Source organism: Acinonyx jubatus, chromosome A2 (assembly GCF_027475565.1).
Source record: "Acinonyx jubatus isolate Ajub_Pintada_27869175 chromosome A2, VMU_Ajub_asm_v1.0, whole genome shotgun sequence".
Classification (NCBI taxonomy): domain Eukaryota; kingdom Metazoa; phylum Chordata; class Mammalia; order Carnivora; family Felidae; genus Acinonyx; species Acinonyx jubatus.
In genome coordinates, this window is record NC_069383.1 from 119,969,883 (window position 1) to 119,985,339 (window position 15,457).

The following is a 15,457-nucleotide window of genomic DNA, read 5'->3' on the forward strand; positions in this document are numbered from 1 at the left end:
CTAACATCTCTGCATGATTTTTTATGCAGAACAGTTTAAGAAATCTTTGACTGCTATTTCACCAAATTTAATAAAATTCAAAATTTCTAAGTTGATTCTTAAATGGCTTAAAGGTTTGTTACAAGTTACATAATCAAAAGAAAATGCTGACTAACTCCTTTTGAAAGAAACACATTTCCCCAATAAAAGTAGCTGTGCTGAATTTTTCCTGGGCACCTTTTTAAAACCTAAGCAGATCAATGCTCGTAAAGGAACTGGAGAATACATTACTGGTTTCCTCATACCTCTTTTTAGGTTATAATGTCTTCCAAGAAAAAACAGTTTATATTCATTCACAGGGGAAGGGCTCTCCGAGGGGTGGGTCCAACTGCCAACTTTAAAACAGAAAATATAAAAAGGGCCAAAACCAAGCAGTTTAAACCATACTGGCTTTAATGTTGCTTAATGAACCCGAGTCCATATGCAATCAAGTTTCACATATCTTGTTTAAGCTAAAATGTAGGTTTAATAGAAACAATTCTACCTCGGCTTTTAAACATGCCAAGTTTCTGCTATGCACAGCTGTGTGAAATGGCAACGCCAAGAAGTTTAAGTGTGTGATGCAGTTTCTGAAACTTTAAAGGCTTTTTTTTTTTAAGAGTAAGAATCTAAACAACCTGAAAGGCAGACAGGGTACAGTGACAAAACAAATGAAAACAAAAATATATGTGACATACAAAAATCAAACCCAGACGGGAGGATCAGGAGTTCCAGCCTTGGCACTGTCCTAGAGAGCCAGAGAGGCCTCCTACGAGCCTCCTGTGCGCCTCAGTACCCTCCTGCGTACAAGGAGGGGAGAGGTGACAGGACAGCCATGGTCCTGGGTGCCCTCCTTCACCTCCGACACCTCCTGCTAATTCCTCGGCCCACCCCACACCTGTGACAGGAGCTCGACAGTTCCTTTATTTAAGTCTGTATTAGATCGATTTCTCTAAGGTTTTTATTTACAACAGTTGATTTAACTAAGGTTCTCGCAGCCACAGGTCTCGCAAAAGGGGGACAGGAACTAAAGCAAGCACTGCTGGATGTGTTAACAAGTTCGCCTCACTCTTGAGGGGGGCAAACAGGAGCAGAGGAGCACGTTTGCCACAGCCAATGTGGTTCTCTGCACTATTTGTCAAGTGTGTCCCAGGATGGGGAGAAAGCTTGTGACATAGGAAGCAAGGGAATCGAGTTAGATCTTCATAGTTTTACTCCTCTAGGTTATTCATTTTAGGTGGCTACCACGCTCAGCGCTAGAGACAGCCTTCACAACCAAGCCTTTCTGTGGCCATTTGTCTTTTTTATTCACATCTTAATACAGGCCAAAGAAAAGAACTTTGAGGACAAATGGGTCTGGGGGCATAGTTCGGAATAATTTAGTTGGAAAAGAAATACATTTCCAAGTAGAATTGTTAAAAGTTCTCTGCAAACCAAGTCCAAGAAGAGTTTATTTCAGATGGGCTGTTCACTGGTTGTGTGCCTAAGGGTTGAAAATCACCTGTGGGTAGATCTTGCAACTTGGCTCCAGGGCAGCCTTGCCTGATCACTACTGCTGTGCAAAATTTATCATCTTGTCCGTGGAGTTGATTAAAAAGCTTTAAAAAACGCTTACAGGATGCTGACCTGTTCCCACGTCTGTACTGGATTATCCCAGTCAGCTTCAGCACAGCACCTGCTCACCACCCAGGTGCAAGTCGCTGACCCACAGCTGCAGCCCATCAGTGGATAACCACTGGATAACAGTGTGGGTGTTCATTTTAAGGGGGTCAGAAGGAGGAACAAAGCACACAGGCTTTGGAACAAATCTCCCCCTCCTCCCACTTCCTTAAAGGGACCCCTGTTTACCTTATGGATGGATGGGGAGCAGGATGGAGTAGTGCTTCTGTATTAAGCTCTGTAGGGAGCAGGGATGGGTCCATATTGTCTGTGGTTTTATCCTTAGCACCTGGCATAATGCCTGCACTGTGGTAGTCACTCAATAAGGACTTGGCCAAAAAAGGAACCAGAAGGAGCTCTACCACGACTATGGTTTATCCCAGCATGCTGAATCTAAATATCTTGGGTGAAGAGTTGATAGATTTGAAGACTAGAAAGCAAAACTAGAAACAGCTTTAGTCTGTCAGTAAGTGAAGTAAAAAGAGTATGGCTTTGCAGGTTATGTTTTCTGTACAGCACTTCCCTGAAGTCGTTTGCATTTTCCCATTTTCTGGTTTTGTTTTTCACGTTAAAACCTTGCACTAGCAGCACTGAAAACAGTGTCAGGGGCTCATCCTGAGAAAGGGCAGTGAAGGGGTGTGGAAAGGAAATGGGGAGACCAGGGGAGTTTCTTCTCCGTGGCCCAGATCCCTCTTCTACATCCAGATGGTGGAAACGTCAGCACTTTAACCTGAGCACTACTGACTTCGCCTCATCAAATCTGGTGTCTGGTAGTGAGTGGGGTGTGTGTGTGTGTGCACGCACGCGCATGTGTGTTTGCAGGTAGATGGGGTTTCTTTTCTTTACCTGATCCTTTAATTCTGACAGTTGGCCGGAAAGGTTAGTGACAAGCTTCATGGTGGACTCCAGCTTCTCCTGCAGGTTCCTCAGCTCATTCTGCTCCCCTTCAGAGTCACTGCTGACCAGGGACATGGCTCTCATCCTGGGGAACCAGTCAAGGTTTCTTTCCTAGAATCCACATTAAAAAAAAAAGTCATTTCCAAGAGTACAGACGAGAAAGGCGATGCTACCACGCCGTCTTGTCTCTGGGCTGTCTTTCATTAGGTTCTCTGTTCCAGGACTAATGTGCTGTGCATGTTACAACACCATTCAGTTAATACCTTTTTAATTGATTATCATTGAATCCTCAGTTCTTAGCAGTCCCTTTAGAACTAAATGCAGGGGAGAAGGTAGGTTTCTGAACAGCTTCCCTAATCTGTAAATAGGAGTGTAGCCACTGCGTGACCTGGCTAACGAGTGGTGGGTTTTAAAACTGTGGTAAAATATATAGAACATAAAAATTTCCATTTAAGTCACTTCTGTCTGTACAGTTCAATGGCATTAAGTGCATTCACAGTGTTGTGTAACCATCGTCACCCTCTACACTTCGGGAATTTCATCTTCCCCATGTGAATCTCCAGCCCCATTAAACACTAACTCTCTCACCCCTGCCAACCACCATTCTGTTTGCCGTCTCTATGAATGTGACTGCTCTAGATACCTCACACTGTGCCGTGTATTTTTAAAAGCATTATACTTGGAAAATGATTTGCAAACACTCTGAAAGTGGAATGAATTTTGAGATCCCAAGTGTTCTGGCATTTACCGGATATGCGTATGAGCACATTTGCTTGGTAGGGAATTGTCAGGAGGCCGAAAATGGGGAAGGGGCTTCTTGTTCAGTTCCCCTGTGAGCTTACGGAAATTACTCTTCTATTCTTGTTTCCTTTTCCTCCCAGCTTGACGTCATTGACAGATGCCATTAGTTGGTATAAGAAAGGCCCATTCAGTCTCCTCTCCCGTCCATCTCCATCCTTTCTTTTGACATCTACAGCTTACACCTGAAAACAGTTTTTCTCACTGCTGGTTAACAAATGGGCCAAGACTCCTCCTCCCACCTCTCTTCCTTCTGCCCACATAGGCCTTTCTCCTAAAAAGTATGCATCATAGATAAGTTCTGTACAGAGAGGCAGGAATGAATAGTAAAAGCTTAATCAGCACAAGATAAGGGGTGAGAAAATTGACTCAGTTCCATAACTATCTGGTGTCATTTCTAACTGGGACCATTTTGTACTTATCAAGATAAATTTTACTTGACATTCTAACACAAACCTTGCCATCCCCTCACCCCCTACCAACACACACACACACACACACACACACACACACACACACACACACACACACAATTTGTTATTGCTGCTTTGTATACACCAGAGGTCAGCAGAATTTTTCTGTATAGTATTTTCTGATAGTAAATATCTTTGGCTCTGTGGACCATATGGTCTCTGTCACAGTTACTCTGCTGTTGTAGCCCGAAAACAGCCATAGGCAATACATAAATGAATGAGTATAGCTGTATTCCAATAAAACTTTATTTGCGAGTGTTGGTGGCAGCAGACTGGGTTTGGCCCATAGGCTGGAGTTTGCCAACCTCTGGCATATACAGAAGGCATCAGCGTACTTAGACAAAATTCCATGAGACATGTCTAAGTATCAAACAGCAACCAAGACAACCTAGCAATACTGAAGTCAAGTAAGAACGAGTTGAAAAATATTACAAAGAAGGCATACCACACTGGTAACATGGCATCACATGTCTTTGAAAATGTTTGCTTAAACATCTGGGGAGTCTGGTAAGTAGGAACTCACTAGCCCTTCAGCATCATGAGTGCAGGAACTACCTTAGTATAGTGACCAAAACATCGTAGACACTTGATAAATACTTGTGGAAGGGAGGAACGATAGACCCTCTCTGTTGCCTGCATGGGCCCTCATAGCAAATGCTTTAGTGGTGAGCCTCGGTGGCTGAGAAAGATTGCTGAGGAGAAAATGATCTCTACCTTACTGTACCAAACACCCTGTGATCAGCACGTCACTCACATGCAACAACATCAACCTGTGTTCATCTTCATCAGTCTCCCCCCACAGTGTTATGGGCAAAAAGACCATTCCATAAAATATCCCAAAGATGACCAGCCTAAAAATCTGAGCTGTTTCTATGTCTATAATGAGTTTTCTGTGTGTGTCTAGAGCAAAGACGAGGAGAACAGATATGTGAAAACATTTAAGCTTGGCATTGCCACTGAAAGGCAGCTAAGGTAACCTGTCACTGATTATATTCACTGCTCTGGTGTCTTTCAGACACAGCACACCTTCCTACTGAAGAAACATCCCATGTTCAGTGTCCAACTCTACATGAGGAATGAACCTAAGTGTTCAGAAAAGGGCACACATAGGGCGCAGTGACTGTTGCTTACTTACTGCCACTAGGGTGAACGAGCCTGTGGAGGGAGGAGGAGGTGTGGGCTGGGTTGATGAAACTGTGAGCCCAAATCACTAACGCAGTAAGATCACACACGCACAAGGCCGGCCCAGCTATGAGACGCCCCACGGACCCACAGTGACTGCTATAAATTTTCACACACTGATCTCCTCCCAGGAGAACAAGCTGAAGAGGAAAGATCCAATGTTCTGCTTACAGTCAGACTCAGAGGTGCATACTGGACACACCGTCCATTGGGACATGACAGAATGTCATGCCAAGGAGTTCAGAGATCACTAATGCCATTGCTGTGTCTATAATGCAGCAAGCTGAGCCCTGAAAGAGAAAGTAACTTGTCCTTGGGAGCAAGGGACCTAACAAATTCCCTGTATTTCAAAGGGGACCCTGAAAATTATCTGGTGTTGATGAACTGTATACTGCTAATATTTAGTGTATTTTGAGGTGAAATATTTGCTAGTTCTTTGGATTAAAATAAAAAGTTAAAGCATGATTTTAGTTCCCTGGAAGGACATATTTTAAAAACAACATATTCAACCTATATTGAGTGGTCACTTATGTGCATGGTGCTGAGGGTAGAGCAGTGAGCCACATATACATGGTCACTGCCTCCTGGACCTCGTTAAAGTGGAAATGGCTTTCATACCTGAGTATGAGATAGGCTTTCTGCCATCACAGCACTTGCTATTTAATGAGCGTGGACATACACATTACAAAAGAAGAATGGGATAAAGCAGGCTATGCTCTGTCGAATGAGTGGCAGAGAGTAGGGCCAAAGTCAGAACTGACCAGCAGTGATGATGACTGGTTGGAATTCTCTTGGGCGAAGGCAGGGACCTGAAGGGTCAGTGCTTGGCTGAACTAAACGCAAACATGAGAGCATTCTCAACAAAGTGGAGCTGGCTCAGGGAGGAAACCAGTTTGGATGGAAGTGGGGGCAGCTCAGACTGCAGAATACGTGATCGAGGTGTAGGACAGACCAATGCACGTAACAGGAGTAACTTGGGGCACGGAAAAAGAGGGCCTGGGTCAGGGGACGGCCAAGGGAAGGAGAAGCAAAGAGGTGACCTGGAGCCCCTGTGAGCCTGCCTGCCCAGATGCAGGGAGAGGGACATGCACACACTACTTTAGCAGGTGGCAGAACTCACCTGTAGCTACTTCACTACTGACTTGCAAATTAATGTTCAACTGTGTAAACTGGTTAGAGTGTGCATCACAAGTCTGACTTGCAAATCTTTCCTACGTTCATTTGCTTAGCAAGCCCCCCACAGAACAGACAACACACATTTCCAACACACATTAATGAAGTCTTCCAAAGAATACAGAAAATCGATGCAAGAGTCTGCACACAGATTAAAGTTTAAGCAACAGTTTCTTTGCTGTATTCCAACAGCATGTGACCAAATGACTACAGATTAAAAGAAATTTTCCATTGTAGGTTCCCACCGTCTTTGGCAGATTTGATTCCTGGACTCCCACAGAAGGATTTCAGAGAAGTCTTTGAACAAATGCAAGAGGCACAAACTTCACCTAACAATTGTTTACTGAAACATGTGTAACTTCTGTGCCTGGCATAGGGCTGAGTGCTGAGGGTCTGAAGCAAGACAGGTCCCTGCCCCCAAGGTGCTGTAGTGCACAGCCTGCAGTCACGGAGCAGGTCTTAGGGCATGGTTCTTCACTTGTGAGGGACTCCACAGCTGTGAGCGCCTAATGAGAACCTGCTGATCAAGTGAACGGGGCCGACCAGTATCAGGATGGCTGCTACTGGCATCTGTGCAACTCGTCTCCACAGTGAAGAAGATGATGGACTCAGATCCTCTTTGTTTTTGCTCTATTTGTGCTTCTGTACATGAGATACCGGTAACCCTGGAGCATGAAGGCCTTTCCCAAGGAGTACATAAAGCCACAGACAGAAAAGAATGCATCTTTCTTAGAATGTCCATATCATTCAATGATGAATTATGGAAAAGACTTTTATATTGAACTCAAAATATGCCCTGTGACATAACATGAAATTAAATCAAAATTTCAAAATAAAATCTAAGATTTTAAAGAAGTGTCATATTTGCCGCCTAAGGCCACTTTGGGCCATGTGCCCTGATCCCAAGGATAAACCTTCATTCTGCATCTCAGGAGAATCCTTCATTGTAGAGCTAGGACAAGGATTTCCTGGTCTAGATAGTGACTGGTTACCTACCACCTTACAGGCTCTCCCTCGATGCCTTCCTCCAACTCTACTATCTAACAATGAAGTCTAACGTGGGGGAATCCCACTAAAATCCTAAACCAGAGGAAACAAGGTCAACTGCAGAAATTCAGGTACTCTGGATGGCATGTATTATTAGCTTTTCTGCACTGATGTACATAAATCCCCAATTCTGAGGTTCTAGGTATTGCTAGGAATTTAATTAAAACATTACCCTGAGCTGTTAAGTCAAATCTCAAATTACCAAGGAGTACCTAGTGACTAAAATTAATTAGCAATTCTAGCCAAACTATTCTCTCAACTTCCATTTGCTTGGGTGCCCTGCACAGGAGGATATGCTGGGATGCAGGGTGAGGTTGCTCTCGGACACGCTCCCCCTCTGTAGACGATCTGAATCTCTGATGGAAAATGTTGAGGCTACCCCAATAACTAGTGGAGGGGCCAAGAGCACACCTGAATCCAGTTACTTTGTATTGAGCTCACACCTTCATACAAAATGCCACGCTTGCTTGCGTGCTACAGGACTTCAGTGAAGCCTGTCACGCAGGGCTCTCCAGCTAGTCAGAGTCTGAAGGTCTCAAAGTGTTTGCAGAATGCTACCTTTATCTGTAGTGAAGATCAGAAATATGTCTCAGTGTCCTGGCTTCTGCATTTTTAAAGAAAATCATCTTCAACTGCAGCATTTTGTTTATACATGAATTCAGTGTGTGTGTGTGTGTGTGCGTGCGCGTGTGCATGCACACGCAGGAAGGTGGGGCTGGGGGAGGCTGTTGGTTCACTGAGCGTCTGTCAGCAGCCTCTGTCACTCTGGGTCTGAGACATCCCTCCGTGCTTCCCTCGCTTTCCTTGCTGCTGGCATCTCACATACCAATGTCATTAGGCACTGTCTGCCCCGGTCCTTCTACAATCCAGCCCGTGCAGTTCCCGTCACAGCAAGTGCTTCCTCTGTCAGAGCAGACAAACTGACTGAAGCCACAGCCGGAAGCACGCTGACCACAAGTGCTAAAGTTCTGGTTAGTTCTTTTCTAGGTAAAGTTGGAAAAGTCCCTGCAAAGGCAAACATTGAAGTTTTAGACACGGGGGCGGTACTGACCTCTTGAAATGTCCTTGACTGGAAAGAGGGAGGGTGTGTGTGAGTGAGAGACACAGAGACAGAGAGGAGGAGGAGAGGAAGTTGGATTGTATGATGCAAATGCTAATCATTCTGAGAAGAGTTTTTTTTTTTTTTTCCTTCTTCCCAGGTTCAACTGAAGAGGCTGTTCTAAGAAAGACTACTGAGGTAATCAGTCACCTTCCTCAGAGAAAGTCTGCTCAGGTAGTCTTGTTTAGTTTACCACGTAAACACTGGAACATTTACTGTTGAATCCTTTATTCTTTTATAGCCTGATGGGAGGCTTGACATTTTTTGGTGGGGGCATGACGGACAAAGAGACCTGGGGCTTCTCTTTCCTTCATAGTCCCCTCTGAGGAGATCAAAGAAGGTAAACACTGTCCTTTCGATCAGACGGCAATTGTGTTTCTACTCAGCTTACCAAGCAGGAGGACACACCAGGGTTTCCCAGAATGCCTAGGGACACCCGGCATGAGAGCGCAGAGGAGGCAGGGGAGGACTGAAGATCATCCTTTAACTTTCCAAAAGCAGGAATATAGGACACTTAATAAACCTTAAATCACTTGCCCCTTTTGTAGGGAGGGGTGATTATTTTTTACTGAACGGGACTAAAATAATCCGTAGAGCTCACTTTTTTAAGATCACAGCAAAAAATAGAACCCCAAATCTGTTGCTTTCGGCGAACAACGGTGATAATGATCTCTATGCTCAGTGACTCTAAAAGCTATTTATAGCAATTATTATACATTCAGAAAAAACTAAACTAAAAAATGGATCCCAGGTATGGACATGGTAAAAAGATCATGGGGTTGGGGAGAGGGAGGGATGAATAAATAGGGGGAGCACAGAGGGTTTTTAGAGCAGTGAAGCTATTCTGTTTGCTGCTGTAATGGTGGATACATGGCATTATACATGTGTCAAAACCTATAGAAGGTACAACACCAAGAGTGAATCCTAATGTAAATTCTGGTCTGTAACTAATAATAATGTGTCATCTTGGTTCATCAGTGGAAACAAACATACCACAGTAATGCAACATGTTAATAACAGGAGAAACTGGGTGGGAGTGAGGCAGGGAGGGGGGAATGTACAGGAACTCTGTGCTTTCTGCTCTGTTTTTGTGTAAACCTAAAAGTGCTATAAAAAATAGTCTATTAAAAACAATAGATCCCACACCTGGAATTTGTTGGCCAGTCCCTAATTCAAGGATCCACACTTCCCTCTGTTCCCAAAGTACAGTGAACTCAAACCACTTACGGTATCCCTGCATTTCACAGGTGTGTTTCTGCAACAGCTTGTGACATGAGTTTGTCATCAGGAAGAGTCATAGCCTGAATCAAAAGCTCAGGACTTGAAGTCACAGTGCCGCAGTGTGTTATAGACAGTGCACCAGTGAATGGGTTGGTTAACCAACCTGGGTCTCCGTTTCTGTGTTTTGAGAAAGAGATCATGGGCTACCCCCACAGTTACCGTGTAAGGATCAAATGGATGTGACAAAGTGTCCCATAAGCTGGAAAGCATTATGCAAAAGTATTCTAAATCGGTGTCATCAGCCTAAGGTCTCAAAGCTAGTGTGGAGTCAACCCTGCAATCCACATTTTGACTCCAGGTGTAGTGACTCCGTGTCAGGTTCCTTCCTTTCTACGGCATTCCATTTTAGAGATACAGAATTTCTCTTTTGGCAATGCAGCCATATGAAGGTTACCCACACGACTCCCAACTTTAGGTGTCAGAGTGGTTCTGTTCTTGAGCTCTGAATGACATTACCAAAGCAGGCCACATTATATAATCTTCAGCTGGGCTGGAGTGACCACTTACCCTTCCCAGACTAGGTTAATAGTTGTTCTTGGATGATACAGTGTAACAAAGACAGGCCCTCGCCAGCATAGAGAACCGCACCCATTTCTGATGAAATCCCTAAGAAAAGCCAGCTGCAGAATCACTGGTTTAAGTCATTGTAGGCCCTCAGGTGAAGCGATTTCTGGTCCCCCACTGAGACTCTGAGAAAGCAATCCTTGCCACTCCAAGTGAGGAAGCCAGGGGCCACACAGAAGAGAAAGGTGGGGCTGGCAGACGGTGTCGGACAAGGCATGGCTGACCCACTGGAGGTTCCTAATAGAGAACACTTAGGGTAACCTGCCCCCGGTTAAGCTGGTTCATGACCCTTTGCCCCGGCAGCTTCCCCAGCATATTCAGTTAGCTATGAAATCTAGCAGAACATTCCCAGAGGTTATGTATGGGATTTTAGCAATTTTTATTGTTTTTTTCCTGTATTCTTTTCTGGATTCCATGACTTTTTCCAGACGTCTACTTAAACAGCTTTCCAAATTTCTTTGCTGTTGTTTCAGGAAAAAATACTTGGGATTTTTGAATATACATACACATACGTATACACTCATAAACCTCACTATTGTAAGGTTGTTGTATGTAAGCTGCTTCATATACAACAACGTTCCTTCGAACAGTGTTAGTCATCCTATAGGTCTACATGTTGTCAAACTCTTGCCTGAAATGGTTTTCCTTAAGGTCAGCCCTGCCTAGATAGACTCCCAGAAAAGAGAAAAATGTCATCTCTCTCACCATTGATACGACTCCAGTGAGAGCTGAGGGGCAAGTCACTGGCACTGTTACTGACGTGGGAGTGGCTTGGAGGAAATGTGCCACAGAGCTCCAGCTCTTAAGAGTGAAAGAGATCACCAGCTGTGTGCAGGCTCTCTAAATTCCTCAGTCCTTTCCAAATCCCTCATTTTACTGACCTGACCCGGGCACCCTGACCCCAAAGATTTACCAGCTTGTTCACACAGGCGTCCTCTCTCCCTCCTGACACCCTCATCCCTGCTCTAGACAGAGACCCTCTTTAGTAGTTCACGGACTCCTACCACTGCTTTGCAAGTTGCTTTGCTGAATTACAATGCTAAAGATGGCCTAAGAGACCCTGATTCAACTTTCTCACTTTATATGGGGGTCACACCAAGGCCCTGAGAAGAAGTGGGTGTGTGAAAGGAGAAACTGAGAGCCTTGTCCACTTGTGTAATGTGCACATACATAGGACTGTACCTAAATACTAATAACTCTTCATTCTCACATTCCTTAGTGACTTGTTAGACGGCTTCATTATAAAGGGATATCTTAAAGAATCCTAAACGTATGTACAGTTGACGCTTGAACATCCCAGGGATTTAAGGGTGCTGACTCCCACAGGTGAGAATCTGCATATGATTTCTGACTCACCCAAAACTTAACAATTAGCCTACTGTTGCCCAGAAGCCTTACCAATAAACAGTCTATATGATTTTCTGTGTTATATGCATTACATACTGTAATTTCGCGGTCAGGTAAGCTGTATCAGGTACAGTCAGTCTTTAGATTCAGGGGAAAATGGCACTCTAAGTGCAGTGAGGGTGTCTGAGACTGCAGGGGGCAAGGAAGGCAGCTCGGTGGGCGCTGTACTGGGGGAAAGAGCAGGAGGCAGCTCCAGTATGTGGAGGGGAGGAAAATACGTTTTTGCACTTCCCATGTCTGCTGAGTTGGGGGAAATATGTGAGTAAATATGTATATACAAATACAAGCGTGTACAGACACATCAATTCCTACATACATCCCTGGACTAGCTCACAATGGGGAGACTGTCACCAGTGGTGGAGGCAGTCCTCAGCTGAATGATCCAACAGTTGCTACGTACCTCTCAGATTCTGCACAGGCTCTAAGTGAGCATAGATAATCCTTTCCGATTATGGCTCTGTTCCACTCATTCTTACCAATGGTGCCTTGCACACCCTCTATGAAGGTCAGAGTGTGGAAAATTCAGAGAGAGCTGGGAGGTCAGTGCAGACCAAGGGTCCCAATGCCAAGTGCTTCGTAAGAAGAAGCACGCACCTGTGAAGTGCACAGCAGGGCAAGGGGTGACTTGTTAGCCTCTAGACTAGAGGGCAGAGTGTGTGATAAGCCTGGGCGGGGAATCATAGCTCAGCAACTGCTCTGTGCAGCCGCCACGGACAGAAACCCAAGCTCAAGTGCAGAGGGTGGGGCGCGAGCATGTCTGGCTGGTTGGGAGGCGAGTCCGGTGCTGCTGACACGCTGTTTCCAGCCACCAAACGGCAAGTGCCAAATCCCTCTCCACTTCTCCCTTGCTCTAATATTCTCGTGCTCTGCCATGGTGTCAGCTAATTTCAGAAAGCATTCTGGGAATTGTACTGGAGCACAGCATGGGCTGTATCCACACCCATGGCGAAGGGCTTTCGGAGCCTGAGGGACATTTAATCAAGGCTTGTGGCCCCCCAGGTTAGACAGGGAAGCTGACGATGCAGCACTACCAGCGCTGAAATGTCTGTCCCTGGAACTGATGAAGGCACTCTCTTCCTCTCAGCAACCTCACCGGAATCCCAGAATAAAAGTCGGAATCCGGGGCGCCTGGGTGTCTCAGTCGGTTAAGTGTCCAACTTCGGTTCAGGTCATGATCTCGCGGTCCGTGAGTTCGAGCCCCGCATCAGGCTCTGTGCTAACCACTCAGAGCCTGGAGCCTGTTTCCGATTCTGTGTCTCCCTCTCTCTCTGACCCTCCCCCGTTCAGGCTCTGTCTCTCTCTGTCTCAAAAATAAATAAACGTTAAAAAAAAAAAATTAAAAAAAAAAAGTCGGAATCCACTACTGCATATCTGCACGAAAGCACAGGGTTTCCATGTCACTCAATCACCAGCCAGGACATGCCCGCCTGGCACGCGATGAGGCAGGTGGTTGTGGGGAGGTGGGTGCACAGCCTGCTGACCTCTTCTGGCACTGTACTCTCAGTCCTGGCTACTATGGACTCCCCATTTCTCATTGCCTTGAGCTGAGACCCTTCGGGTTGACGTTTACGTTCACTTTTCTGCTCACAAGACCACTACCAGCATTCCCTCCTTGCAGACGGACTCGCTCTTATCTGATTATGAAACACAAGTAATTCCTGGTTTCCATTTCTGTCCCGAGTTATTTCCTTTCGTCCCTTCACAGAGCTCCTCGGGCAGAAAGCTGCTGCCCTCACTTCGCCAAGTGCCCGCCTGCAGATTTTCTAGCACCAAGGCTCTCTCTTGGGTCAAGAAAGGTGCAAGACTTGGGTCATTTCCCCTCTTAAAAGAAGTCGGTGACATGTAGGTAATTCAGTTCCTATTCTGATCTTTTGCCCTTGTTAACACACTGCTTTCTGACGTGCTTGCTTCCTGTGTCTTCTTAGCTAATACAGATCAACATGATCTGCTGAGGCCAGATGCCCTATGGCTTTGAATCTTCTTACAGTATTTCCTCATCGATGTTTAGTAGTGCTTTATTTGCTAAGAGAATTTCTTTGCTTGGAAAATTTAACTGGAGGTATTTTCTAGCAAAAAACATCTCCCTCTTACATGTTTTTTTAAGAGTTTATTTCTTTATTTTGAGAGAGAAGAACAGACAGAGCATGTGATCGTGGGAACGAGTGGGGAAGGGGCAGAGGGAGAGAAAGAATCCCAAACAGGCTCTGTGCGGTCAGCATGTTGTTCCACACGGATCTTGATCTCATGAATCATGACATATGACCTGAGACTAAATCAAGGGTCGGATGCTTAACTGACTGAGCCACCTCCTACATAGTTTTTTGATGCAAACTGAAAAGGGCTTTCAGCAAAGCATTTTCCAGGAATGGAGGCTCCTGGACTCTCTCCTCTTATGTGAAAGAAGGCACTATTTTCTAACAGCATTTCACCAGCTGCCATGACACTACTTTTGATTTAGAAGATTGTTTCTTTGCTTTTATATCCCCATACAACTAGTTTCTGAAGAGGTCAAGTGAATTAATACAAGCTGGAACAAATTGAGAAATCTCTAGTGGAATAGTGTGTGAGAGCATGCGTGGGGAAGGGAAGGAGGAAGACAGAGAGAGAGGAAGAGGGAGGGAGGGAGGGAGAGCGTGGTCTGTTCTCACTATGAGAAAAAGTCAGCACCAGGCTTAAAGGATGATGGATCAGACACTCTAATTATCAGGGAGTTCTAACCATTCAGATGAGTCACTCGGGTGTGGAAGCCCGTCTGTCTATGGTTCTGGTGAATTTTCCTTACCCTTACCTTAGACACCTCTCCCCCCTCAAATAATGGCCACGAAAGGAATGAGCATTCCCTGTTCCAGGCTCAGGTGAGGGTAAGGAGGTTCATCAGATTTTACCGAGTTAGAATTAACACGTAATTTCAGATACACCCTTCGCAAGAGTTGGCTCTGCCTTTCCTGAACTCCCGTCATTCCTATAACCCCTGTAGTATTCGACTCAAGGGGGTTCCCTAACTAGCTGTGCTGGCGGCAGCTCAGGGAATTAACACTCACCTACTGCACAGAGCTTCTATCTCGTTGATTTATGCGTTAGCCACTCAGCACCACCCAGGGGGTCAGTCTTCCTCACCCTTCTCCCTACCCCCAGTGGGGCCTTTGCTGGGCCTTGCCTCTTTTGAAGGTGGCTAATTCAGCACCACCCGGATGGAAGGAGGCCCTTGGGGGATGAGCCAGTCCAAGGCAGGAAAACCAGATTCAGCCTGACCAACAGCTGCAGGTTCTTGACACTGAGGGCTGCGTGTCAACGCAGAGGGAAACCACACTGTATATGCACAGGTCAGGACAGCCCCAGGGTGGGTTCTGTCAGCACCAGCCCTTCCTAGCAGGGTGACCCTGCAGAAGCTGCTCAACCTTTCTGGGCCCCAGTTTCCCATCTGTAAAATGGTAATGGTGCTATCTACAATGCTGTTATGGGGAGTAATTGGGATCATGTGTGCAAAGCATTTATTTCAGTACGTAATGATTAAACATGGCCTGTTATGAGAGTTATTATCCAGTCTGCCTTGTCACGGCAGAGCACAGCAGAGTCCACTCCTCTGGAAGCAGCCTTTCTCAGGACACTCAGGCTGTGGTAGGAGAAGGTTCTCCCCAGCTGGCCCAGTGGTCAGTTAACATGCCATATGGGAGAAGAGAAGGGTCAGGAGCAGCTCCAGGTAGCAGGGGATGTTGAAATCAGACCCACAGCATTCTCTCTTATCACCCTGCAATTCACTCAAAAACACAACTCTGAAAGTAGAACTTATTTTTGAAGGTAGAATTCCAAGTACAGAGGGGAAATCTAGATTTCATTAATAAAATCTGTACTTGTATAG

The 15,457-nt window shown here is 45.5% G+C and overlaps 1 protein-coding gene and 1 long non-coding RNA gene across 16 annotated transcripts in view; one reads left to right on the forward strand and one right to left on the reverse strand.

Annotated features, from left to right (window-relative positions):
- LOC106978954 (uncharacterized) overlaps positions 1-15,457 on the forward strand; it is a 78,835-nt gene that overhangs the window by 42,585 nt on the left and 20,793 nt on the right. For 5 of the 8 annotated variants that reach the window (XR_008297026.1, XR_008297025.1, XR_008297027.1 and 2 more), the window contains 3 exons: positions 6,438-8,218; positions 8,447-8,484; positions 8,588-11,517. This is a non-coding gene — a long non-coding RNA (uncharacterized LOC106978954). Of the gene's footprint in view, positions 1-4,749; positions 4,818-6,437; positions 8,219-8,446; positions 8,485-8,587; positions 11,518-15,457 lie in introns of all 8 variants that reach the window. The other 3 variants (XR_008297024.1, XR_003415037.2, XR_003415038.2) reach the window with 3 other exon arrangements.
- Positions 1-15,457, reverse strand: part of ITPR1 (inositol 1,4,5-trisphosphate receptor type 1) — a 325,544-nt gene that overhangs the window by 5,764 nt on the left and 304,323 nt on the right. For all 8 annotated transcript variants that reach the window (XM_053219026.1, XM_027042521.2, XM_053219028.1 and 5 more), the window contains one exon: positions 2,524-2,685. In XM_053219026.1, coding sequence (XP_053075001.1) covers positions 2,524-2,685 — 162 coding nt within the window. The remainder of the gene's footprint in view (positions 1-2,523; positions 2,686-15,457) is intronic.